The sequence below is a fragment of the Bos indicus genome, chromosome 17 (genome assembly GCF_029378745.1).
Source record: "Bos indicus isolate NIAB-ARS_2022 breed Sahiwal x Tharparkar chromosome 17, NIAB-ARS_B.indTharparkar_mat_pri_1.0, whole genome shotgun sequence".
Classification (NCBI taxonomy): domain Eukaryota; kingdom Metazoa; phylum Chordata; class Mammalia; order Artiodactyla; family Bovidae; genus Bos; species Bos indicus.
Window position 1 is genome coordinate 68,094,711 of NC_091776.1, and position 26,587 is coordinate 68,121,297.

General features: G+C 43.7%; 1 protein-coding gene across 2 annotated transcripts; it reads left to right on the plus strand.

Annotated features, from left to right (window-relative positions):
- Window positions 1-14,709: 14,709 nt before the first annotated feature.
- On the plus strand, window positions 14,710-25,700 carry CCDC117 (coiled-coil domain containing 117). 2 transcript variants are annotated; one of them, XM_019977147.2, is made up of 5 exons: window positions 14,710-15,008; window positions 15,702-15,755; window positions 19,850-20,074; window positions 20,515-20,652; window positions 22,770-25,700. In XM_019977147.2, the coding sequence occupies exons 1-5, from the start codon at window positions 14,827-14,829 to the stop codon at window positions 23,005-23,007; spliced, it is 837 nt and encodes a 278-aa protein (XP_019832706.2). In that variant the 5' UTR covers window positions 14,710-14,826; the 3' UTR covers window positions 23,008-25,700. The 2 variants fall into 2 exon arrangements, with proteins under 2 accessions (XP_019832706.2, XP_070625877.1); XM_070769776.1 differs by lacking the exons at window positions 14,710-15,008; window positions 15,702-15,755 and adding an exon at window positions 18,395-18,515.
- Window positions 25,701-26,587: the final 887 nt, after the last annotated feature.

Genomic DNA, 26,587 nt, shown 5'->3' on the forward strand with positions numbered 1-26,587 from the left:
GCCTCTGCAGACTGAGAACAGAGGTGCTTCAACCACTGTGACCGTCTTAACTAACCTGTGGCTCAGGCACTAGCGGGCGGTAGAGTCTGTCATGTCAGCAGAAGCACAGCCTAGCCAGGGTTTGAGTGGTTGGCTCTTCATGGGGGACTTGGTATACCATGTCCCCCAGCTAGGCTGGTGGATGAAGAGATGCAAACAGGGCCAACCTGAGGCCCTCAAGAGGACAGGACTTTTTCCTGAAAAGGCCAGTAGTAAACATTTTAGATTTTGTGGGCCTCCTCCTCTGCTGCGACTACTCAACTCTGCCCTTGTAACATGTGCATGCTACGTGCGTACTAAGCTGCGTCAGTCACGTCCGACTCTTTGCGACCCTATGGACTGTAGCCCACCAGGCTCCTCTGTCCATGGGGATTCTCCAGGCAAGAATAGTGAAGTGAGTTGCCATGCCCTCCTCCAGGGGATCTTCCCAACCCAGGGATCGAACCCACGTCTCTTACATCTCCTGTATTGGCAGGCAGGTTCTTTACCACTAGCACCACCTGGGAAGCCCTTATAGCATATTATTTACTAAGCAGGCAGTGGGTTAGATTTGAAACAGGTTTACTACCCTCTGCTCTAGAACCACATCTTCCTTCCAAAGGCATGACCTTCACAAATAGTCTTGTTAGTATGTCTTTCAGGGAATTCCACTTTGAAACCATGCAAACTGCCTAAGGGTCTCTTTGGTCCACACTTAAATAAATGCATTTCATCTACATGAAATATAGATAATTTTACCAAGACTTAGTCTGGTATGAAACACCGAGCACATTTTCAGCTCCACCTTGGTGGAGCAGAGCGTTTTTAATCTGTTCCTGGACAACTGCTCTCCTGTCACCCGAAGCAGCTTCTCTCCCCTTTGTGATCTTTGGAAATTCAGTTTAAAGTTGATTCATTTCCAGAAGAAAAAAAAAATTTTTTTAAGTCTCTAGATCAAGGAAGATTAAAATAGAAAATTCTGAGAAACAGCATTCAAACTCTTAGAACTGCTTGTTTATAAATGAAAAAAATTCAGGGTTCTGAACCAAGGTTTAAATATTACTCCTAGAGCTTAAAACTGCAGCTCCTAGGGCTTTCCTGGTGGTCCAGTGGCTAAGACTCTGCGCTCCCAAGGCAGGAGGCCCGGGATCAAGGCCCGGTCAGGGAACTGATCCCATATGCTGCAAGTAAAGATCCTGCATGGTACAACTTGGCACAGCCAAATAAATAAATTAAAAAAAAAATTTTTTTTTAAGAAAAACTGGCGTTCTTTTGCATCTTCCCTCATCACTGTCTTAAGAATTTATATCTTGTGAATCCGGTTATACTCAGTTAACGTTTCAGGATTTATGGATCTTTCTAAAGGCAAATGAACCACAGCAGCTGTCTGGCTTAATGGTATTTAGGAATATCAGTGCAATCTCCAAGCCCCTCATAATTTACAAGAAGAATGAGTTACTTGTCTGAACATGCACAGGAAGTCCTTTAAGTAAATAATTACAAAGCAAGCAAAAAGTCCTGATTAGACTGGGTGCTTCTGCTAAGAAGGAAACGAAAGGAATATTCGAAATATGCCGTAGACAATTTTCCATCCTTCCTCAGAACAAAGATCAAGACTGAAACTATCCGACCACAAAAAGAAATCAGATCAACGAATTTGCTTCGAATGACATTTTTGGCAGCACTTCAAAGAAACTTCCCCTTACCTATTGCCATTGGCTGGAAAGGCCTCCCAGCAAACCATTTCTGATCAGGGGAATAGATAGAAAAGAATATTTCTGGGATTTCCTTGGTGGTTCAGGGGCCAAGACTCTGTGCCTCCAATGCAGGCGGCCTGAGCTCAATTTCCGGTTAGGAAACCATCCCGCATGTTGAAACCACAAGTTTGCCTAGCACAACCAAATATCCCTCATCACTGTCTTGTGAATTTATATCTTGTGAATCCAGTTATACTCAGTTAACATTTCAGGATTTATGGATCTTTCTAAAGGCAAATGAACCTTGAGGCAAATGAGCTGCATGCTGCAACTAAGACCTGGGTGCAGCCAGGCAAGCAATTTTTTAAAAAAGAAAAGACTTTATCTCTGAGACATGGTTTCCCCTCTCTTCCAAATTCTTTCCCTTTTAGTCTAAACTCCAAGTATAGCCGAACTTCTCAATCCAGAAGCCCGCTCAAGTGTTCCCTGACAAAGCCCTCTAGAGGGATGCTTCAGGACCTCTGAAAGCTTAGCAGTCCCACTTGGGTTAACATATCTGACCGAGGGAAGGAAATTAAGCACCTGCCTCCCAGCCCCACGTGGTTCCTAATATAATGGTAGAACAAGTCAAGGGGTTGAGTGATTTGTGACCATTTGCTCTGGTGTCAGACGAACCTGGTGTTATGGACAGAACATGGCTCCCCAAAATTTGTATGTTGAAGCCCTACTTACACTGTGGGCTGTATTTGGAGATGGTGCCTCTAGGGAAGTAACTAAGGATAAATGAGGTTGTAAAGGTGAAGCCCTGATCTGACAGGATGAGTGTTCTTACAAGAAAAGACACCAGAGAGCTCCCTTGCTCAGTCTTTTCACAGTCATGCACAGGGAAAGGCCCCAACAGAAAGCCAGGGAGATGCCCACTGTCTATAAACCTACTGAAACTGGCCCTGATGGCAACCTTGATCTTGGACTTCCAGCCTCCAGACCATGAGAAAATTAACTTCTGTTGTTTAAGACACCCAGTCTGTGGTATTTCGTTACAGCAGCCTCAGTAGATTATTAATAATATGCCTGGGTTTGAATTCCAGCTCTGCCGCTAATTTGCATGAGTCCACAGTTGTGCTAAGCTTCATTTCCTCGTCTTCAAAACAGTGATGATAGCGGCTTCCCTGGCGGTCCAGGGATTGAGGCTGCGCTTTCAATGCAGGGGCAGGGGGTGCAGTTTTGATCCCTGGTCAGGGAACCAGGATCCCACATGATACGATGTGGCCAAAAAACGAACAAAATCACACCTACACAATAATTCAGTAGGTTCCTTTAGAACTCCCGGTGGATGTGAAAGCCCACAGGAGTATGAGTGGCTGGCCTTCCTATTGGCTTTCTTCTAATGCCCAGCGCAACGGCCAAAACAAAAATGGTGATAAAGATAATAGCACCGCGCTCACAAGGTTGTAAAGAGTAAATGGAATGAATTGTCCATGCAAACTGTTTAGCACCGTGCAGGGCATGTAATCACTCAAAGGTGATTTTTTAAATGGTAATGACTTCTGTGGTTTTTATTTTGCAACAAACTCATGCCTTTTGCTACAGAGTAAAATATTATCCTTTCAACACCTAGTTTCAAGCACCTAGTTTGTGTAAGAGAATGCTGGAACCTGAGAAAGTAACAAAAAACAGTGAGATGCTTCCTGTCTATTTGGGGAGAGGACTTTCAACACCTACAACCAAAACAATGATAAAGGTTCCCATTTGCTGCGCAGTGACTGTGTGCCAGGCACTATGGGCAGTACTTTGCATGATTCCATCAAATTAAACCCAATTCCACCCATTTTACAGATGAAGAGACAAGATCACAGAAAGTAAGAGAATTAAGAGCAGGGATTCAAACCCAGGTCTGCCTGCAAAGCCTGTGCTCTTAGGGAGGTTGAACCAGCCATGATTAAGTACCAGCCACGGGTACTGACCAATCTTTACAAGAGGGGCCATGTACCTGGGCCTGCACCGTGCCAGCCGAAGCAGGATTTGATCCAAGACCCCATTTCCAAAGTCTGCTGATACAGCTTCACTGGGCCTAGGGGACGATCACTCCCCACTGTGGGAACCAGGGAAGAAGGCCTCAGGGAAGTGGGATCCAGACAAGCAGAGATAACCTGTGTCGGGTGTCCCCGAGACCACCCTCAGCTTCACTGACTCAGTGGGAGAACCCACAGGACTTGGTATATAGTCCTGTTCATGGCTACGATTTATCACAGCTAAAGGATACAAAGCTAAAGTCAGCACAGAGAAAAAGCACGTGGGATGAAGTCCCACCAAAACAAGGCACAAGCATCCAAGGTTCCTCTCCCAGGGAAGTCACAGAAAACATACTAAATTCCCCCAGCAACAAGCTGTGACAACGAAAGTGTGAAACTGCTGTCTGCAGGGGAGGCTTGTTAGAGACTCAGTCCCTAGAGTTTTTCTTGAGTGCTGGTTACGTAAGCACTCTTTGTTTAGCATGTGCCAAAATTCAACTTCCAGAAAGAAAACAGGTATTCAGCATAAACTACATTGCTTGCATGAACAGCAAAAACTAAGATCATGGCATCCAGTCCCATCTTTTCATGGCAAATAGATGGGGGTGGGGGTGGGGAATGGAAATAGTGACAGACTTTATTTTCTTGGGCTCCAAAATCACTGCAGATGGTGATTGCAGCAATGAAATTAAAAGAAACTTGTTCCTTGGAAGAAAAGCTATGACAAACCTAGACAGCATATTAAAAAGCGGAGACATTACTTTGCCAACAAAGATCCATATAGTCAGAGGTCCAGTAGTCATGTACAGATGTGAGAGTTGGACCATAAAGAAGGCTGAGCACCAAAGAATTGATGCTTTCAAACTGTGGTGCTGGAGAAGACTCTTGAGAGCCCCTTGGACTGCAAGGAGATCAAACCAGTCAATCCTAAAGGAAATCAACTCTTGAATACTCATTGGAAGTACTGATGATGAAGCTGAAGCTCCAGTACTTTGGCCACCTGATGCAAAGAGCCGACTCATTGGAAAAGACCCTGATGCTGGGAAAGATGGAAGGCAGGAGGAGAAGGGGACGACAGAGGACAAGATGGTTGGTTGGCATCATTGACTCAAAGGACATGAGGTTGAGCAAACCCTGGGAGTCAGTAAAGGACAAGGAAGGCTGGCGTGCTGCAGTCCATGGGATCACAAAGAGTAGGACACAACTGAGCGGCTGAACAACAACGTTGTACAAATAACTTAGGTAGAGTGAACCACTCTTATCAGTTCTGGAAATAGGGAAAGTGTTAGTTGCTCAGTCATGACCGACTCTTTTTGACCCCGTGAACTGTAGCCCTCCAGGCTCCTCTGTCCATAGAATTCTCCAGGCAAGAATACTGGAATGAGTTGCCATTTCCTCCTCCAGGGGGATCTTCCTGACGAGGGGATCAAACCCGGGTCTTCTGCATTGCAAGCAGATTCTTTATCATCTGAGCCACCAGGGAAACTCCCCAAATCCAAGTTCCCAGGCACCAACCAAGGGCCAACCTTGTGAGCAGCACTTTCTAAGGATGTTCAATCTTGGGATTCCCTGGTGGCTCAGATGGTAAAGCATCTTCCTGCAATGTGGGAGACCTGGGTTCAATCCCTGGGTCAGGAAGATCCCCTAGAGAAGGAAATGGCAACCCACTCCAGTACTTTTGCCTGGAAAATCCCATGGACAGAGGAGCCTGGCAGGTTACAGTCCATGGGGTTGCAAAGAGTCGGACACGACTGAGCAACTTCACTATAGCTTCACTCAATCTCAGGGCAGCTGAGTTAACTGTTTTCTCCACAGAAGCCAAGGGGCAGTCCTGTCACAGTTGAGGGAGTTATATGACCAGTAATCTATGATTGCTAAAGGGCTTTTTCCTGTTTGACCACAATCAGGCAAAAAGAATGGAGAAGGCAATGGCACCCCACTCCAGTACTCTTGCCTGGAAAATCCCATGGGCAGAGGAGCCTGGTAGGCTGCAGTCCATGGGGTCACGAAGAGTCAGACATGACTGAGCGACTTCACTTCCACTTTTCACTTTCATGCACTGGAGAAGGAAATGGAAACCCACTCCAGTGTTCTTGCCTGGAGAATCCCAGGGACGGCAGAGCCTGGTGGGCTGTCATCTATGGGGTCGCACAGAGTCGGACACGACTGAAGCCACTTAGCAGCAGCAACAGCAGCAGGCAAAAAGAAAGATGCTGCTGAGTGACCACCTAGTGTGTTCAGTGGCAAGGGACAAACAGCTGCAGCAGACTAAAGCTTTGCTTTGGCAAAGAATTCCTTTGGTTCTGTCACTTTTGATAACATGTTGGTTATATCAGATGGGGCCAGATGAAAAAAGAAAGAGACGACACCATTTTTCCTTTCTAGGGGCCGCAGTCGGAAGGCAAGAGAAAGTCAGGAGAGTTGAGAGGGGTGAGGGCTCCAGGCAGGAAACACACAGAGCGTTGGTGGTGGAAGGGGCTGCCATCAGAGAGGGGTGAGGTCTTGGAGGAATTAGAACATGCCCCATCCCAAAGCTGTGGGGGGAAAAGGAGATGCTACTTGACCCTAGTCCTTGCTGCCATGCTGAGATTCAGACGCTGTGTTGACCATCTCTGGATTGTTTTTAAGAGAAGCTGGAACTGGGATTTTAACAGAAAATTTCCCTGGGACTGCCCATGGAAACAGACAAGCAAGAAAGAGCTAAGTCAGCTGGCGAAAGGAGAGAAGCGAGAAAGGCTTTTGCAGAGGAGGTGATGGCAGTAAGGTAAAAAATAAGACAGTTCAGGAACTTCCTGGTGATCCAATGGTTAAGACTGTGCTGCCAATGCAGGAGGTCATGAGTTCGATCCCTGATCAGGGAACTAAGATCCCACATACCAAGTGGTATGGCCAAAAAAATTTTTTAAGTAAAAAAATAATAATAAAGTGTACAATTCAATGGTTTTTTTAAAAAATGAGACAGCTTATCCGGTGGACTGAGGAAGGAAGTTAGGTTACTTGTGATACCGCAGATTTCAGAGATTCAGACAGAACTGGGTTTTGCATCTGAAAGTTCCTCTTACCGTGTGACCTCGAGCAGTTAAGTACATTTTTCTCATCTGTAAAACAAGCATAACTATAGCACCAGCCTTAATCATGACAAAGTACAAATATGACATCAAGAGTGAAGAGGATATAAAATAATGGACACGAAGTGCTCAGCACAAGGCCTGGCGATGCACTCACCAAATATTCGTGGGAAGCACAGAATGACGTGGGAGCAGAGAAGAGCAGCCCCTCACCTTGACCAAGGGTTAGAGGTGGAATCACAGAGGCTTCCTGGAGGTGGTGCCTCATGGTAAGCTGAATCTTGAAGGTTAGAAGGCATTAGCATTTTCTGGTAGGTTAGCAGGAAAAATGGCATGCACGAAAGTAAAGAAGACTCTTATTGCAAGGAGGTGACAGCAGGAGCAAGGAAGGGGTAGGGATGGTGTTCAGAAGGAAGCAGCCAGATCAGGAGGGTGTAGACAACTAGAGAAAGAGACACATCCGGAGACTTGGGTAGAGCTGACAGCTCATGGTTTCTGATCAAAGGCAACGTGGTGGTGAGGGGACAGTAAGTGGACAGATCCAAGAGCATTCTAGGAGGTGTGACCATTAGGACTTGGCAGGTAATTGGCTATGGTGAGGGCTGAGTAAGGGGACCTCAAGTGCCTGGTGTGAGCACTGGGGAGATGGAGAAGCCTTGACCCGGGAAGAGGAGCTGCAGCTTGGGGTAAGGGCTGAGGGAGGGACTGAGCTCTATTTGGACAGGTTGGGTTTGTGTCCTTGGACTTCCTGTAGATGTTCAGTAGGCAACTGGAGGATGCCAGCAGCTGAGGAAGAATGTCTGGGCAGGGCAAAGAGATCTGGTGGACGGGCATTTAATAAGTACATTATACTCCCCTTCTCCCTGAATCCTCCAATGGGCCCTTTCAGGCAGGAACTATCAGCCCCATTTCACAGATGGAGAAATTAGGGCTTTGAAGAGCAGAGTAGCTGTTTTGAAATTGGAACGTGTGTTGAGGAGATGGTGTATTGAGTTAAGAATATGCAGATTATGATCTGCTGAATAACGGGGCACAGAACACCACATGGGGTACCAAGGTAGTTCCCTCAGCATCTGAGCTCCCACTTTGGGGAAGTGAAACTCATGGGGTGATTTTGATTGAAGGCAAAGTTTCAATATGCCCACACAAAGGAAGTAAGTTACAAGAATTTTTACTTATAGATCCCAGATGGGAGGTGGGGTGGTTTATAATGAGTGGGGGAAGGGCAATCCTTAGTCTCACCTCAGGAGTGAGCTGGAGATAGAGAGCAGGGTATATGTGCTCAGTTGCTCAGCTGTGTCCGACTCTTTGTGACCCCATGAACTGTAGCCCTCCAGGCTCCTCTGTCCATGGGATTCTCCAGGCAAGAATACTGGCGTGGATTGCATGTCCTCCTCCAGGGTATCTTCCTGACCCAGGAATCGAACCCACATCTCCTGCATTGAAGGCAGATTCTTTACCACTGAGCCACCTTGGAAGCCTCAAAGAGCAGGGTAGCAAGCACTTATTACTTATAAAGTAATTGGGGTGGAGATCACTAATTTTTTACTTAACCACTTAACTCTTAAGTGGTTACTTTAAAAGGTGCCCTGGGAAAAGCAAAGTGAGAACTGAGCAGCAAGCACCCCAAACTCAAGTCCTTATCTAGATGTTCAGACTCTGGGTGTGATCAGGGTTATCACCCTGTAAAATGTCTGGGCAGCAACTCAGAACCCCGTGTGTTTTTCTCATCATAGAAGAGAGGCTGAGTTCACTAACTCTGTTCTTCTTTTATAAGATTGTTTGGCTTTCCGGGTCCCTTGCTATTCTGACAGGAGTGCAATACTGCGGTGTAATTCTGACACTAACCATCTACAGTTGGCATCAGACTCACCAGGTTTAAGGGCACAGGATTGGGTCAAACAAGATTTCCCTTATTTCAGATGCCAGCGTCAAGTGGGGTCACCTATGCTTATGACAGACTAGCCACAAATCCAGGAGGTTCCTGTGACACCTCTTAGGTTCAACAGTTCACTGGAATGATTCCCAGAATTGAGGGGAAGATATACTTTGATTACAGCTGTGTTGTAAGGGTACAAAAGAAAGGGTACATCTTATGTCTAGTATAAGACGTAGTGGGGAGGAGGGGTGTTCTTGAGTGCAGTTTCCATGACCTCTCCCTATGCATTCAGAGTGCTTCATCCTCCAGCATATCTATGTGTTCATCATCAGAAAGCTCCAATGAGCTCTGGCATCCAGTTTTTACTGGGGTTTTACTGTGTAAAACCAGCCTAGACAGCATATTAAAAAGCAGAGATATTACTTTGCCAACAGAGGTCCGTCCAGTTAAAGCCATGGTTTTTCCAGTAGTCATGTACGGATGTTGAGAGTTGGACTATAAAGAAAGCTGAGAGCCGAAGAATTAATGCTTTTGAACTGTGGTGCTAGAGAAGACTCTTGGGAGTCCCTTGGACTGCAAGGAGATCCAACCAGTCCATCCTAAAGGAAATCAGTCCTGAATATTCATTGGAAGGACTGAGGTTAAAGCTGAAACTCCAATACTTTGGCCACCTGATTTGAAGAACTGACTTATTGGAAAAGATCCTGATGCTGGGAAAGATTGAAGGCGGGAGGAGACGGGGACAACAGAGGGTGAGATGGTTGGATGGCATCACTGACTCGATGGACATGAGTTTGAGTAAACTCCCAGAGTTGGTGATGGACAGGGAAGCCTGGTGTGCTGCAGTCCGTGGGGTCGCAAAGAGTCAGACACGACTGAGCAACTGAACTGAACTACTGTGTAAATATTGTTGACTGAATCATTGGCCACGTGGTTGGATTCGATCTTCAGTCTCTTTTTTTCTCCCTGGGTGCTAGGCTGGCTCAAAGCCCCAACCCTCTAATCACATAGCTGGTCTTTTTGATGACCAGCCCCCTTTTGGGATCACCTCATTCATTAGCATAAACTGAGGAATAATCCATAGAGCTCATAATACACACACACCTATCAGTCAGGTAATTCTCAGGATACAGAAACACTCTCCAGAATCAGAGATAAAGGCCAAAATCTTTGTTACACAACAGTTGCATTTCTGTATGAATTTTAAAATCACTTTGTCAATATCTGCAAAAAAAGCTAGAATTTTTATAAGGATTGCATTGAATCTGCAGATCAATGTGGGGCGTATTCAGTATTAAAACAACAATATTGGACTTCCCCAGTGGTTCAGTGGTTAGGGCTCTACCTACCAATGCAGGAGGCATGAGTTCAATCCCTGATCAGAGAACTAACGTCCCACATGTCTTGGGTGCAGCAAAAAAAAAAAAAAAATTTTAATTTAAAAACTATTAAACAATATTAAGTGTTTTGATCCATGAACATAGGCAGACTTTTCATTTATTTACATTGTCTTTATTTCAAATGTTTTATAATTTCAGTGTAAAAGTCAGATGCTATTTTGTTAAGAGTTATTCCTAAGTATTTTACTCTTTCTGATGTTCCTGTAAACGAAATGATTTTCATTTCATTTTCAAGATTATTTATTGCTGCTGCTAAGTCACTTCAGTCGTGTCCGACTCTGTGCAACCCCATAGTCGGCCGTCCACCAGGCTCTGCCGCCCCTGGGATTCTCCAGGCAAGAACACTGGAGTGGGTTGCCATTTCCTTCTCCAATGCATGAAAGTGAAAAGTGAAAGTGAAGTCGCTCAGTCGTGTCTGACCCTCCGAGACCCCATGGACTGCAGCCTTCAAGGCTCCTCTGTCCATGGGATTTTCCAGGCAAGAGTACTGGAGTAGGGTGCCATTGCTAGTGTATAGAAATAAAATTGATTTTTAAATTTAAATATTGTACTATTTTAAAATAGAAACAGATATCTTAGTTAATGATTTTAGTGCTTTGATGCAAGAGTTTGGGTTCATAAAATTCTTTCCTGAAACTATTTATCTGCAGACCTGTTCTGCCAGATTTGCCAGAGCAGAGTGCCTCATTCCTAATCTCTGCTCTGAAGTTCTTTCAGGGCAGAAAGTCAGCTACTGCAGTGGCTAATGACCTAATCCTTTTAAAGCCAGATTATGAGTGACATTCTTTAGTTAGCATCTGATTTAGGCATCAAAGTAATACTGGCCTTGTATAATGGATTGGGAAATTTTCCCTCCTCTTCTATTTTCTGGAAGAGTTTGTGAAGGATTGGTGTCAATTTTTCTTTAAATATTCAGTAGACTTCACTGGTGAAGCCATGTGGACTTGGTCTTTTCTTTGTAGGAAGATTGTTTATTACTAATTCAGTCTCTTATCATAGGTCTATTCAAAATTTGTTTCTTCTTGAATCAGTTTTATTAATTTGTTCATGAATGTATGCATTTCATCTAAATTATCTAATTTGTTGGCATACAGGTATTTGTGGTTTTCCCTTATAATTCCCTCTTTCATTCCTGGTTTTAATAATTTGAGTCTTTGCTTTCTGTTTCTTGATCTGTCTAGCTAAAGGTTTGTCACATTGCGTTAGCTTTTTCAAAGAATCAAGTTTCCGTTTCATTGATTTCTCTTGATTTTTAAAAAACTGTTTATTTATTTGGCTGCACCAGGTCTCAGTAGCAGCATGTGGGATCTTAGTTCCCCAAACAGGGATGAAACCCATGCCCCCTGCCTTGGAAGTGTGGAGCCTTAACCACTGAACTACCAGGGAAGTCCCTTTTCTATTCTTTATTTATTTCAGCTTTAATCTTTATTACTTCCTCCCTTCTGCTTGCTTTGTATTTAGTTTACTCTTCCTTGTTTCTTTTTTTTAATAACTTTATTTATTCATTTCTGGCTGTGCTAGTTTTGGCTCACGGGCTTAGTTGCTCCACAGCATTTGGGATCTTCCTGGAGTAGGGACTGAACCTGTGTCTCCTGCACTGGCAGGCGGATTCTTTACCACTGAGCCACCAGGGAGGCCCCCAGATGCTGCTTTTGAGAAGGGGGTCCTCTATTTGGAATGTCATTGGCAAGCCCTGAACATATAGGTTTTTCTCTGTCCTATAGAGGTTGTTGTATTTTTTAAAGCAGGAACATCAATTTTTTAGGGATTGTGATGGTTAATTTTATGTGTCAGCTTGACTAGGCTAAGTGATTTCCTGATAGCTGGTGAAATATTTCTGGGTGTGCCTCTAAGGATGTTTCTGGAAGAGATTGGAATTTGAATTGGGGAACTGAGTAATACAAATGGCTCTTTGATGTGGGGAGCATCCTCCAATCCACTGGGGGTTCTGGTGGTGGTTTAGTGGCTAAGTCGTGTCCGACTCTTGCAACCCCAGTGACTGTGGTCTGCCAGGCTTTTCTGTCCATGGGATTTCCCAGGCAAGAATACTGGAGTGGGTTGCCATTTCATCCTCCAGTGGATCTTCCTGACCCAGGGATCAAACCTGCGTCTCCTGCATGGCAGGCAGTCTCCCGCATTGCAGGCTGATTCTTTACTGACTGAGCCATGGGGACCCTAATAGAACAAAAAGGAGGAGAAAGGGCAAACGGGCTCCCTCCTTCTGCTTGAGCTGAGATATCCATTTTCTGCCCTTGTGCTCAGGCTTTCACACTCAGATATGGACTCACATCAGCAGCTCCCTGATTGCCAGGCCTTCAGACTCAGACTAAATTACATCATTGGCTTTCTGGTTCTCTAGTTATAGAGGGCAGATGGTGGGACTTCTTGGCTTCCGTAACCAAGTGAGTCAATTCCAATAATAGATCTCCTCTTTTATATATATATATATATACATACATACATACATACACATCCTGTAGTTTCTATTTCTCTGCAGAACCCTGACTAATGCAAGGATCTTCCCTCAAATATGCATTTGGAGGATGCTCAGCAGGGGAAGAAAAGTTTCTATTTCCTTGTAGAAAGCGGTGATGATATAACTAGTTTTGGAATCAATCAAACATTTCCAGAACAACCATTATGAACTGTGAGACCTTGAGATTGGTCCTTCACCTCTCTGAATCTTAGCCTATTATTCTGCAAAGTGGTGATGATGAGAAGCAGTGCCCTAGCACACGTGTATGTTAGTCGTTCAGTTTTGTCAGACTCTTTGTGACCCCATGGACTATAGCCTGACAGGCTCCTCAGTCCATGGGATTCTCTAGGCAAGAACACTGGAGTGGGTTGCCATTTCCTCCTCCAGGGGATCTTCCCGACCCAAGGATCAAACCTGAGTCTCCTGCATTATGGGCAGATTCTTTACTGTCTGAACCACCAGGGAAGTACAGAGTTGTGGTGGAGTTAATGAGAAGCAGTGCCCTAGCATAGTGAAAGAAAGTGAAAGTGAAGTTGTTCAGTTGTGTCCGACTCTTTGCCACCCCATGGGACTGTAGCTTACCAAGCTCCTCAGTCCATGGAATTTTCCAGGCAAGAGTACTGGAGTAGGTTGTCATTTCCTTCTCCAGGGGATCTTCCCAACCCAGGGATTGAACCCAGGTCTCCTGCATTGCAGGCAGACACTTTACCGTCTGAGCCACCAGGGAAGTAAGTGCTCAATAAATGCTCGTTGCTGATGTTTGCTTCTTTCGACTTCTTGTTTTTAACCTCATGTTCTACTCCATCTGGGTTAATATACAATGAGGTGCAATGGACACAAACATTCGGTGCATTGCATCTCATTGTATTGAACATGTTTATTTTAAAAACATTGTCAGCAATTTTCCACCTAGGAATCCATTTACCTACTTGCAAATATATACAAAAAACTTAGATTTGTCTACACTTAGCCTTACAATGGGGCTTTCCTGGTGGCTCAGACGGTATCAATCCACGTGCCATGCTGGAGACTGGGTTTGATCCCTAGGGTGGGAAGATCTCCGGGAGGAGGGCATGGCAACCCACTCCAATATTCCTGTCTGGAGAATCCCCATGAACACAGAAGCCTGGCGGACTACAGGCCCATGGAGTCGCAAAGAGTAGGACACGACTGAGCTACTAAGCACACACAGCCTTACAATAGAATTCCACTCAACAGTTGAAATGGAAATGAAGTAGAACTCTATGTGTCCATATGCAACACAAGTGTGAGTTCTTGGTGGTCTTTGACTGAAGGGCATTGACTTTGGTATAAGCAACTCAGACTAGACGATGGTGCCATTTCCTGAGATGGGAAGTAACTGTCGTGATCGATGGTTGGGACGGCCAACTCTGCTAGCCCTTTAGCAAGCAGTTGTCTCTAGATGCCCCCAGAGAGAGGCTGGAAGGCTTGCCAATACCGCTCAGGAGAACTCTGAGGGTTTTCCTGATCTTCCATGCCGTTTCCTCTAAAGTGTCACCAACTTCATTTACATTAAAACACCGAAGACTGAAGAAGGAAATGGCAACCCACTCCAGTATTATTCTTGCCTGGAAAAGTCCATGAACAGAGGATCCTGGCAGGCTGCAGTCCATGGGGTCGCAAAGAGTCGGGCACGACTGAGCGACTAACACTTATATGTGCCAAGAAGTGTTCTAACTTAGAACTTCTAAGGGCTCTGCTGCTGCTGCTGCTAAGTCGCTTCAGTCGTGTCCGACTCTGTGCGACCCCAGAGACGGCAGCCCACCAGGCTCCGCTGTCCCTGGGATTCTCCAGGCAAGAACACTGGAGTGGGGTGCCATCACCTTCTCCGTCTAAGGGCTCTAGAGGTTTTAATTCATTTACTTCTCCTGTCAATCTTAAAAACATAGGTACTACTGTTTTCGTGTTTTACTACTGAGAAAACTGAGATATAGAGGTTACTTGACGAGTGAGGATTTGGACCTAGGACCTCTGCTAGGTAGGGCCATACTCCAGCCGCGAAGACGACAAGCCATCTTGTTTGTAGTCCTCAAGGACTTCAGCTCCCAGCAGCCCTCGCGCTAGCAGTTCGCCACACACAACAAATCCCGGCGTGCTCCGGGCGGCTTGGGGTGGAGGGTTCTAGAAGGCGTGACGTGGGGTCGGGAAGCGGGCTCAGAGGCGGGTACCTTTCGGCAGTCGCTGTGGCCGCTGCTGCCGAGCCCGGGGACGCGGACGGCCGGGGCCGTGGGCGCAGCCTCCTCGTCTCCCCGGCGATGGCGGCGCTCGGCCGGCCGTTTAGCGGCCTTCCCCTGAGCGGTGGCTCGGACTTCCTGCAGCCGCCGCCGGCCTTCGCCGGTCGGGCCTTCCCGCCGGGGACGGAGGGCGCCGAGCTGGCCCCGCGGCCGGGACTTCGCGCCACCCCGAGCAGCTCCGGCGGGAGCGCGGCGCGCGGACGGTGAGGAGACCGGCGGGCGGCGGGGGCGGGTGTAGGCTCCGGCGCGGGCTAGTTGACCCTTTTCGCGACCCTGGCGAGGGCTCTTCAACCTCAAGTTGAGGATGAGGAGACATAGCCCCACAGGCGGTTGCCGTAAATCGCGGAGGTCGCACAGCGCGGGGGTCCGGTTCCGACCTCGGCGCGCTAGCGCCGGGAGTGAGGAGAGGTCTGCTCACCCTGGGCGTGCGGGGGTGGGAGCCGGCCAGACCCGGGCCTGGAGCTGCCCTGGGCGCGCACACGCCTCGCTCCCTCCGGACTGCCGCCCGGCAGCTGTTGTTGGCAACTTTAAGCGACTCTCGGACTCTTGAGTTTCCTCATCCGCAACTTGGGAGAGAAATGGGTCCTTCTAGTGGGATCATAAACTAAAGTGCTCACCATGGTGCTTTCCCCGATAGGTTTTCCCTACGCTGGTCGCCCCAGTTTATCTCTCCCAGTCTTGACCGAATGAATTTAGCTTTCAGTGTGATTTTTGTCAGGACCAGCCAACACTTTACCTGACTGACCGTGTGACCTGTATATCCATACCACAGGACAAGGGAGGGGAGAGCTGATAGTAGTGGGGTGGGCAAGATTATCGGAGCCTGAAAGTGGATGCTGAAAGTACCAGCTCAGTAAATTTCTCAACTGACTGAGTTTGTTTGTTTGTTTTAACAGTATTTCAACTCACTGTAGAAAGAAACACAAGCGAGAGGAGGAGGAGGAGGATGAGTAAGTTTCAAGTGCTTTTTTAGTCACTTAACGGTCACTTAATTTAACCTATTTTATATCCATAACTATTTGTTTTTAAGTGAAAAGGTGGAACATCAGGTGTCTCTGAAAGGAGGCCCAAGGAACTGACAACACAGGTTGCCTTTTAGAGCAGTGAGCTGGGCAGGTCAGAGGGAAGCTTCTTAAGGCATAAGCGATTGTCATGTTTGAACTTTGAGGCCTATGAGTATTATTACATGCACAAAATTTTTTAAAATTAGCAGAAGGCAAAATTTTATGCTCCCAGTTCTCCCCAGAGGGTTATCCTTATTGCCTGTTTCCCCTTAAGGAAGATAATGTAAAAATGTGCACGTTTATAGCTGTATAATTCTGGTTTTTTACATTTATTAGTAACATACTGTTAACACTGCAACACTGGTGTTTTCATTTTACTCTCCTGTAACTTGTTGCATATGGACACATAGAGTTCTATCTCATTTCTTTTTCAACAGTTGAGTTGAATTCTGTTGTAAGGCTAGGAATAGGTAATTAACCAGTCTCCCCGTGATGGATTTTAATACTAACAAATCTAAAGTGACCTGGTCTTAAGTTCTTTGTGTTTGTAATTAGATAAATGGATTCCTAGCTGGGAAATTGCTCAATCTTTAAATGTATGCATTTTGAATTTTAAGCAAGTTGTTGGCAATTTATACTCCTTTAAACTTTGGGAATGTGTGTTTCTCCATCTTCTCATCAGAATTGTATTTTCAAACTTTTTGATCACCTCTTAACTGATAGGGAAAATACTGCATGTCTAAAAAAGAAAATGAGTAAAAGACATCCCCTAAAGAGGATATCAAAATGACCAAACAAATGAAAAGATATTCGACCTCATCAGTCTTTAGGGAAATGCATATTAAAAGCACAGTGAGAAAGTACTCCACTACCGGATATTGGAGGGTTCTGTAGCACCAGGAACTCACAGACACTATTGGATAAGAATGTAAATTGCTATAACACTTTGGGAAGCAGTTTTGAATGAGTTGAAGGCACACATACCCATTTACCCAGCAGTTCTTTTTTTTGACTACACATGCTCATCGGAAGACATGTACAAGAAAGTTTATGGCATCCTTGTTCATGATGGCTCAAAATTGGAATGTCCCTTAACAGTATCTGAACATAATAAATTTTTGCTGAGTTCAGTTCAGCAAAAAAGAAACACTGAACCACACTTACCAACCCAGATGTGTCTTATAAGCATAGTAGGAACAAAAGAAACATAGCACAAATGTATACATATTCAGTATAATTCCTTATATAAGGGTCAAAACCAGGCAGAACTGAAAACTTTTAATATTGCATATTTACATACATGATAATGTATATTTTTTAAAATGACGTGGTTATTATAAAAGACTGTGTGTACTTAGGCAATGGCACCCCACTCCAGTACTCTTGGCTGGAAAATCCCATGGACGGAGGAGCCTGGTAGGCTGCAGTCCATGGGGTCGCTAAGAGTCGGACACGACCGAGCGACTTCACTTTCACTTTTCACTTTCATGCATTGGAGGAGGAAATGGCAACCCACTCCAGTGTTCTTGCCTGGAGAATCCCAGGGACGGCGGGGCCTGGTGGGCTGCCGTCTATGGGGTCACACAGAGTTGGACACGACTGAAGCAACTTAGCAGCAGCAGTGTGTACTTACGGGGAGGAGGGAATAGAGTACCATATAGGGATGCTGATGGCATTCTGTATTTTGAATATTACTTTCATGGATTTTTGTTTTATAATTATTATATGTATTTTTATGAGTGCAAGCATTTTATAATTAAATTAGATCACTTTTAATTTAAGTTTTGTAAATTACATACAATTTTGAACATCTTTTCCTTTTAAGCGATTTGTGTTTCATTTTGGGTGAATTCTTTATGTTTCTGCAGATCTTTTATTGACTTATTGGTCTTTTTTATGTATGTTGTGTTTTTCCCAGATTTGTTGTCTTTCACCTTTTGTGTGATTTTTTTTTTTTTTTTTTTTTTTGCCAACAGAAACTTTTAATTTTCTCACCAGGTTGATAATAAACCTACAAGACAGTAGATTTGAAAGTTGCCTCAGTTTAAAAATCTGAGACTTCTCTGGTGGTCCAGTGGTTAGGACTCCATGCTTCCAATGTAGGGGGCGTGGGTTTGATTCCTGATTGGGGAACTAAAATCCTGCGTGTCATGTGGCATGGCCAAAAAATTTAAAATAAAAAACCTCTAGACCAGACAACATTTATGTTCTTTATAGCTTTGGGATTGCTGTGGATGCACAAGGACCTCTTTGCTTTTATCTTTTGAAAGTGTGGAAGTGCTAGTTGCTTAGTCACGTCCAACTCTTTGCGACCCCACGGACTGTAGCCCAAGACTCTCCTCTGTCCACGGAATTCTCCAGGCAAGAATACTGGAGTGGGCCATTCCCTTCTCCAGAGGATCTTCCTGACCTAGGGATGAAACTGAGGTCTCTTGCATTGCAGGCAGATTGTTTACTGTCTGAGCCACCAGGGAAGTTTCCTAGGAGATTATTAAATAATTCTAATGTCATAAATAAAAATTTTGAAGTGTAAAAACCATTGACTTTAAAAGTTAACCATCTTTAATTTGCAGATGGAGAGATTGAGGCCCTGAGAGGATAAGGGACTGGACAGTTGGATGTCGAACGCCCAGAAGTGTGTTGCCTGCTTGCCACTTCAGTGGCTCTTATCAGAACTTTAAAGTCTTTTATGTCCCATTTTCTCTGGTACTTAATCATCATTGATCTCTATAAAGTTGTTCTGCTCCTTCTTAGATGATTTCTTATGTGTATAACTTTTTCTTCTGCTTTCCAGAACATCGCATACCTTAGTATTGAAAAAGTGTTTAATTTATGGAGAGACATTCTTAATACTCACTTATGAGTTAAAACTAATAATAAGCTAAACATATGATTGAGATTGTGCTTGGTGATATCCAGGCAATAACGTACTTTTGGTCTAAATACTCAGAGCAGGGCTGGTTGTCTGTTCAGGACACCCCTCAGTAGTAAAGAATTGGCCTGCAGTGCGGGAGACAGGTTCGATCCCTGGGTCAGGAAGCTCTCCAGAGAAGGAAATGGCAACCCACTTCAGTTTTTTGCCTGGAAAATTCCATGGGCAAAGGAGCCTGGCGGGCTACAGTCCATAAGGTCACAAAAGAGTTGGACATGACTTAGTGACTAAACAACAACTAAATGTTGGGCATGTTGTAGTGCTTACAAATACTAGTATGTGTTAAGAGCTTGAGCAGTTGAACTTCCCTAACAAGGCAGGTTTTAGTGAGAATCCTCTATGAAAAGCATAGAGGATATAGCACCTGTCTCTGGAATCTGGTGCCCAAAATACAACTCACCTTATGTGACACTTTAGAGGGGGCACTTTAGTTTGCTACATTGTTGTTTCCACATGTGCAAAGTAATCTGAATTGAACTCTTATGGTCTCAGTGAAATGTAAAATTTTCTAGAAAGTGAAGATAGTTTATGTTGCAAGCTGGGAGAAAAGTGCACCCCATTAGGAAGGGACCCATAGAGCAAATGACAGCCTCTACCATTTTTGGCAAGAACCAAGAAATGAGCAGTGTCACCTGTGCCTGTCGTACTTGCTGCAGACCTGATGAAGCATGTATTTTTGCCCTAAGGGAATATAGGATGCCTGCAGACCACCTCCTCATATGCCCAGTGTAATGGAGCAGCAGCAGTATGAAAAAGTATCGCTGGCCCTGAATCGCTACTTTGTGATTCTTGGTTTCTTTACTTTCCACTTGACCTTTCCAGAGCTGAGTAAGAAAGAATGACTCTTAAGTTCTCATATCAAACGCTTCTAATCTGGAAAGGCAAAATCTTGCAGGTGCAACCTAATTTGACAGATGTTAAGGGAAACATCTCAGGGTGGCTGTGAGAATGACAGAAAAGAAAATGCGTGATTTTCCATCTTGTAATCACATACTGTCAAAAGTTAAGAGTTTTTTTCATAGCAGAATTTTATTAGCAATGGTGGTGATACATGTTTCATTTGTATCAGTCAGGATTTTCATTGATTTTTTTTTTTTTTTTTTTCCAGTTGTCCAGTAAGAAAGAAAAGGCTAACTGAAGCAGGGCTCTGTGCTGGTCCTAATGACTGGATTCTTTGTGCACATCAGGATATAGAGGGTCATGGAGTAAATCCATGCACTAGTGGCCTTTCTGCACCTGGCATGTTAGATGTTATTTGTGAAGAGATGGATCAGACAACGGGGGAACCACAGTGTGAAGTTGCCCGAAGGAGGCTTCAGGAAATTGAGGACAGGTAAATGGACAGCATATCCGTCTGGCTTCTTGTTGTCCCTGTGTAACATCTCCTCTCTTTCAAGTTAGTCTAATTCATCATCTGGTGATTCCTTAATCCTAAGCCTGTCAAACAATAAAAATCAAGAAGCTTAAAGTATGCACTTTAAATGTTAAAGTAAGCGTTTTTCATAGAACTGTACTAAATATTTTCATTTACTATCTCTGAATATTAATTTTTTGGTTTATGAGGGTTTTAGCCTTCAAATTTGGTATCTTTTTTGTCAAATGTAGCTCTTGTGTATATACTTCCTTCTCTCCAAAGTAGAGTTTCATACTTTACTTAACCTTTTGCTGTAGCACCTGTTGAGTTTATCCTTTTTTATTTTAAAAATTTTGTCCAATTAATAGAATATATGTTTAACCAAATAATTTTTTTTCTTTGCGTCTGCGTTTGTTTAGAATAATTGATGAAGATGAAGAAGTTGAAGCTGACAGAAATATTAACCGTCTCCCCAGCCTTGTCCTTTCTGATACCATGAAAACAGGTTTGAAGAGGGAATTTGATGAAATCTTTACAAAAAAGATGATTGAGTCCATGTAAGTTTTGGTTTCTGGTTTCCATTCAGCTCTGATCTTTTTTAAAAATTCTTTTAAATGTATTTTTGGCTGTGCTAGGTTTTCATTGTTGTGCACAAGCCTTCTCTGGTTGCAGCAGTTGGGGCTACTCTCCAGTTGTGATGCTTTCTTGTTGCAGATCACAGGCTCTAGGGTGCACAGGCTTCAGTGTTTGCGTTGCGTGGGCTTGACCCTCAGCTTGTGAAATACTGCACCAGGGGATTAAAGCCATGTCCCCTGCATTGGCAGTCAGATTTTTTACTACTGGACCACTAGGGAAGTCCCCTGTTATGATCTTAAAAGGAAGAACCAATGTCTCTAAACACTTCCTGATCACCAACTAAGTGAAAGCTCAGTAGGCTTTATGTTTAGCCCAGGTTGGAGACCTTTTCTTAGTTCATTGGGGTGAGCAGAATGCTGTGCAAGTGGGATTTGGAAGTTCACAGGAGTGGCTGCCTTGCCTATTTACCCCTGGGTTGTTCTGAAGTCCGGAAATGCACCCACAGTCTAATACTTGGGAATGGGAGGATTGGCAAGAAAGAACCCATTCTCTCAAATCACTGTGATAGGTTGTAAGAACCACACTTGAAAACTACCTGTTTACGTGGCTCTCTCAGTTATCTTGGACCACCATTAAGACCTTGGAAAAAAGTGAAAAGTTTACCAGCCGTCAAAAAAGTTATCACAGAGGCCACAGTCTAGAGCTCATATTTGTATCTCACTGTGAGACAGAGGAAATGAAAGCAAGCGTAAGAACCTAAAAAGCAAAGCAGCCTGGGCCCCATTAACATAAAACTAATGGTGGCCTGTAATTCATGATAATGACTAATCATCATCCTTGGACTTCAATGGTCTCAAGATGGTCCCTTACTCTGTAAAATACAGTTGTCTGTCAATATCCATGGGGGATTGCTTCTAGGACCCCTACAGATACCAAAGTCCAGGGATGCTTACATCTCTTATATAAAATGGTCCAAATCAAAACCCCACAGATATGGAGGGCCAACTGTAGTAGGCAAGATATAAAGTGCCCTGTAGGTGTTTCCTAGAAAAGCCTTTCAGTAGACTTGGTACTGTGAGAGTAAGTGTCAGATATCTGAAAACTTCTCTTAGCCTACCAGTCCCACTGGTACTAGGTAGATGACTGTCTTTAGACACTGTGGTTTCTCCTATTGCTGGATGTTAGCTCATGGGGTTTTGCATTAGCCTCCTAGCTTGAGCTTATAATTAACTACCCAGCCCTGAGGGTGGGTAAATAGTTTAGCCACGAGTAAGCAGGTCACATTGCCCCCCAGTGTAAAGCATTAGCACTTGCTGCTCTTGGTAGTTTTCCAGAAGCTAACCTTTGTGGGGTGTTCTTCATTGTTTGTGTTTTATTTTGCCTTGCACTTGGGTCCCAGAAACCATCAAACCATCACTAGATGAAATAGGTTGTGGGGTGGTAGACACAGACAGTGGCTTACTGCACAAAGCATTATATACTTCATAGCTGTACTAATAAGCAAAAGGCTTGCTGAGATATTTTTAGTGTATTTAGCCAGTGTTTCTTTTTATTTATAATGGTTTAGTACAAGATAAAAACCGACGTCGGCTAAATCTAACCACAATTTAAGAAGAAACTATAATGTTAAATCAAGGGCCTCTGTGTTTCATATTGAACATTTATATTCTAATCACAGCATTCAGTGCAGCCAGTTGCTTTGCTTACAATGCGTGCAGAACTCTAAAATTTTATGTACTTGAGTGGCCTTTGTAAAGATAAGTTTGGATTGTCATAATTCTCCCTATTTTTATCACATCGCATCCGTGTTTTTTTTTTTGGTTTTTATTTTTGGATTTTTTTTTTTTTTTGGCTGCCCAGATCTTAGTTGCAGCACGCAGCATCTTTTAGTTGCAGCATGTGGGATCTAATTCCCTGAACAGGAGTGGAACCCGGGCCCCTGCATTGGGAGTGTCTTCCCAATGTGGAGCCCCCGGCCCACCAGGGAAGTCCTCCCATCAATTTTTATATACTAGCTTGCAAACATTAGTTTTTCAACGTATGTCTTTTATTTCTGCTTTGTAAAGTTGTTGATACAAATATGTATTTCCTGTCTTAGGAGCCGTCCTTCCATGGAGCTTGTGCTCTGGAAACCTCTCCCTGAACTCCTTTCTGATAAGCCAAAGCCGTCATCTAATGCTAAGAACTACACAGGAGAGAGCCAAACTAAGCACGCAGCTGCTGGCACTGCCTTTCCTCAAAGAACTGAACTGTTCTTGGAACCTCGGCCAACAGGGTTGCCTGTTTACAATAGTTTGGAGACAGCTGCTTGCACAGAAGAGGAGATGGAACTCTAGAAACCAGTTTCTACACTAAAGTTGTCATGTTGCAGAGCTTATGTGTTCAGTCATGAGCCTGCTTGTACAGTATAGGGACTTGAAAGTTTTGAAACGGGTGTAATATCTCCACCTGTGATTTGGGGTGGGACTCTTGATTTTGGGTAGCCATTTCTTGAACTTCAACTTCTTGCCAAGGAAACTTGTCTCAAGGGAAAAGCAGTTTTCTAGGGGGCTTATTAAAGGAATGTGAGAGTACATTCTGCAGAGTTGAGTGTAGAAGCTGTATGTGACTTTTAAGTCATCTGTCACATCATCTAAGTCATTCAGATACTTGGAGAATATTCAGACACTTGAGCTGAAAAAGATGCATTAAAAAAAAAGAGTGCTCTCCCTACTACAAGTGTGCCCTGACAGTTGAGCCACAACTTCAGATAAATGAGCTCTGTTTATAATGGTAACTAGATATTACTGGGGAGGAGGAGGATGACAGTAGCTGAGGCCTATTGCTGGGGAATTTAACAGAAGCTCTGAAACTTGTATATTAGTTGTTAGTTCAGTGTAGCTTTATTGATTAAATAGCCAGTAGTGTTGTGGCTCCCCTCCTTGCCTCTTGACAATGCAATGGAAAATACAAAGAAAAGGTTTTTCCTCCGAGGCTTGTTTTGCCGTGTGCTACTGTTGCTCCTCGGTTTCCCTAATCCATAAACCCAGCTCTTCAGTGATGTTTACAGCCTAATTGACTTTGAGTGATAGTTTAGAAGATTGTGAGGTAACCAGTGTGTGAACTGGCTCTGGGAGAAGCTTCCTTAAGTCATCCTGAGGAAGTGCCGTATCAGCTCAGCCCAGCATATTATTTCAGTAGTTAAAGAAATGTGCCTGTAGAAGCAAGTTGTTTTTTGGTTTTTTTTAATGTTAATTTAGGAAAGGTTGAATAATTAACTGAGCACATGCAAGTGACATTGAGATTTACTGAAATAGCCAGTTTGCCTGGTGCTTCAACTCTTTGTGCAGTAAGCCTAGAAGTTACTAGAGAATAGCTTCCTGCCAGCCAGAAATCATCATCCGGAGGACACTACCCAGGCTCAGGGTGTCCTCTTGAGAGTAACCAGGATTGAAGTATTTTTTTTCTCAGGAACAGCTCTTCTGCGTGGCAAGGACTCAGTAGTACAAAGTAAAGTGACCGTCCCTTTAGTGCTACAGAATACCCACTATAACTTATTAAATGAGTGTAATACTGGCCCTTTAATCAGACAGCAGGAGACCACCCCAGTTCTTTTTGTTTTGTTTTCTGGGTTTCTTTTCTTTTGTAGGAATCACATACCTTGTGTAGAAAAAAATGGTTTATGCCAAGTAGAGGTGACTTTAGGAGGCAGCTCCCAGGCAATTTTGAAACCCATGCCGAAGTCCCTCCCCTTGTTACAGATGGTGTAGAAGTCACAAGTCTGTTAACTAGACTGTTTCTTCTGCCTGTAGTTCCTGCTTTTTCTATTTCTGTCTGGATAGTCAGGAAAAGATTTAATGTTTAATATTTAAACAAAATATTTAATGTCTACACAGTAAAATTATTCAGACTTCAAACCAGTATTGAAACCAGTTGGAAACCAGCTACTAGTTTCTTAATCTCAGATTTAGAGATGAATGTAAACTGTGTTCTGTTGAAACATGCACGTGTTTGATTCACGCCATGTCAGCTGCCTCTAGGTCATTGTTTAATGGGACCAACTTGTAACATTTGTAGCCTTAAAGAAGTCTCCAGATAAAAAGTTAGTTCTGCTACAGCTCATAAAGAGGAAGTGACTGCCTGGAATTTGGAGTTAGGCCCAGTGTTGAGGTGAAGAAGAGATGACAGTTTTCCAAAGGACACACACACACTTACACTGTCCTCTGTAGGGGTGTTGGACAGGCCTGGGATCCAGGTCTGTATAGTGAACAGTAGGAAGAGCTCTCTGAACAAGGCTCTGATACCACAGCTTTATGTAGGAGAGAACTTGCAGGATTCTGTTTAATTGAAATCCAGGCAGAACTTGTTTCAGGAGTCATTTTATCTGACACGATCATCATTTCTGCGGGAAACATGGATGTTCAGTGCACCTCTTTAAACCCGCATTCGTTTGTACAAAAATTTTCTTCATCCTTGTGGTGCTTACTCATCTGAGCCGTCTCCACAGGCCCCATGACTTGCTTTGTTTCCCTTTTTGTAGGGTAAGGTTTTTGTTTTTGCCTTAAGGTTTCCCTCGGGAATTAACAGGTCTTTTCATTTTGTAAAACTTTTACAGCATGGATCAAACATTGGCTTACTATGCTAATGTGTGATGAGAAACGGTTATCTAAAGCAGGTGAGCTTTAATGAACAAATGTGTATTTCCTCTGAGTTTGATTAGGGTGTGTGTGGTTTTGTTTTTTAATTAATATGGAGAAAGTAAGTCCAGTTCTTACAGATATTAATCAAAAATTGCTACTCATTCTTGAAAAGGTGCAAATGTCCAATTAAAACAAAGAAAGTAGGGTGGTAGCTCTAACCATAAGAAGAATATTTACCAGCAGGTTCATTGATTATTTTGGATCTGGGACTTGGCTTTGTTTTTTAAATAGTGATAAGAAAGGTGGAATACTAGGAAAGTTCTGGAAGATGCTGTCAGTTTTACTTTAAAATGAGAATATGGTGTTTCTGTATTTTATTGTTTTCAATAAAACTTCTTAAGTGTTTTGGACTTTTTGAGGCATTTGTATTTCTGCATTTAAGTAAACTGAAATCAGCAAGTTTGGGCAAGTCCAGGAAGTAGGAAAAGTCCTTAATGTTCAGTAACATGGTCGTTCCGTTCTTGAGTTGACAGGTCACTGGGTGGCAGTATTGCCTGTATGTTTACGACCATTATTGGATAAATGTGGATCCCTATTTGTGGGTGGGCAGAGTTTTCAATGCAGTTACCTTTTCTACCTGAATTGAAAATCACAGCTAAAAGTTACCTAATTTATTTTTATAGATTTGAAAACTAAGCCTAAGTAGATAGTGACGATTTAGTATAATCAGTTCACCAGGTCCAGGGTTCTTCCTACTTGAGCAGTGGTTTTACATACAGTTTTTTGACAGCAATACCTAACGTGTTTAGATTTCATTGAAATAAACTACAGTAAGGGGTATAGTTCAGGCAATGTAACTTTAAACACCTTGAGGGAATACAGTCGTATATGTATCTGTTTGGTTCAAATACTCTTACCAGTGTGGCATATGAGATGAACTTCATGCAATTAGAATACAGTGTTAGAGTACAGCTCCAGAAGACAGGATGTTGTCTTTAAAAACCGGTTGGCAGGTAAACAAGCCAGTCTTCCTGTCCCTTCGTTAACTTCAGAAGTCACGGGGTTGGTTGAATGTCTTTGAAGATGAGAATTCCTGGTGTAGGAATGTCCTCTGCCTACATGTCTGTCCCTACGTTGCCTGTGCCCACAGCACACCTGCTAGGAAAGCAGGAAGGCAGGCACACGTTGGTGTCTGAAGGGTCAGGGAATTGGTGTCTAGCCATCTGTCACCTGTTTCTTTTAATCAGAACTATGGACAACTTGGCTTTTAATAGGAATCTTGCTTTGGTTTTGTGGG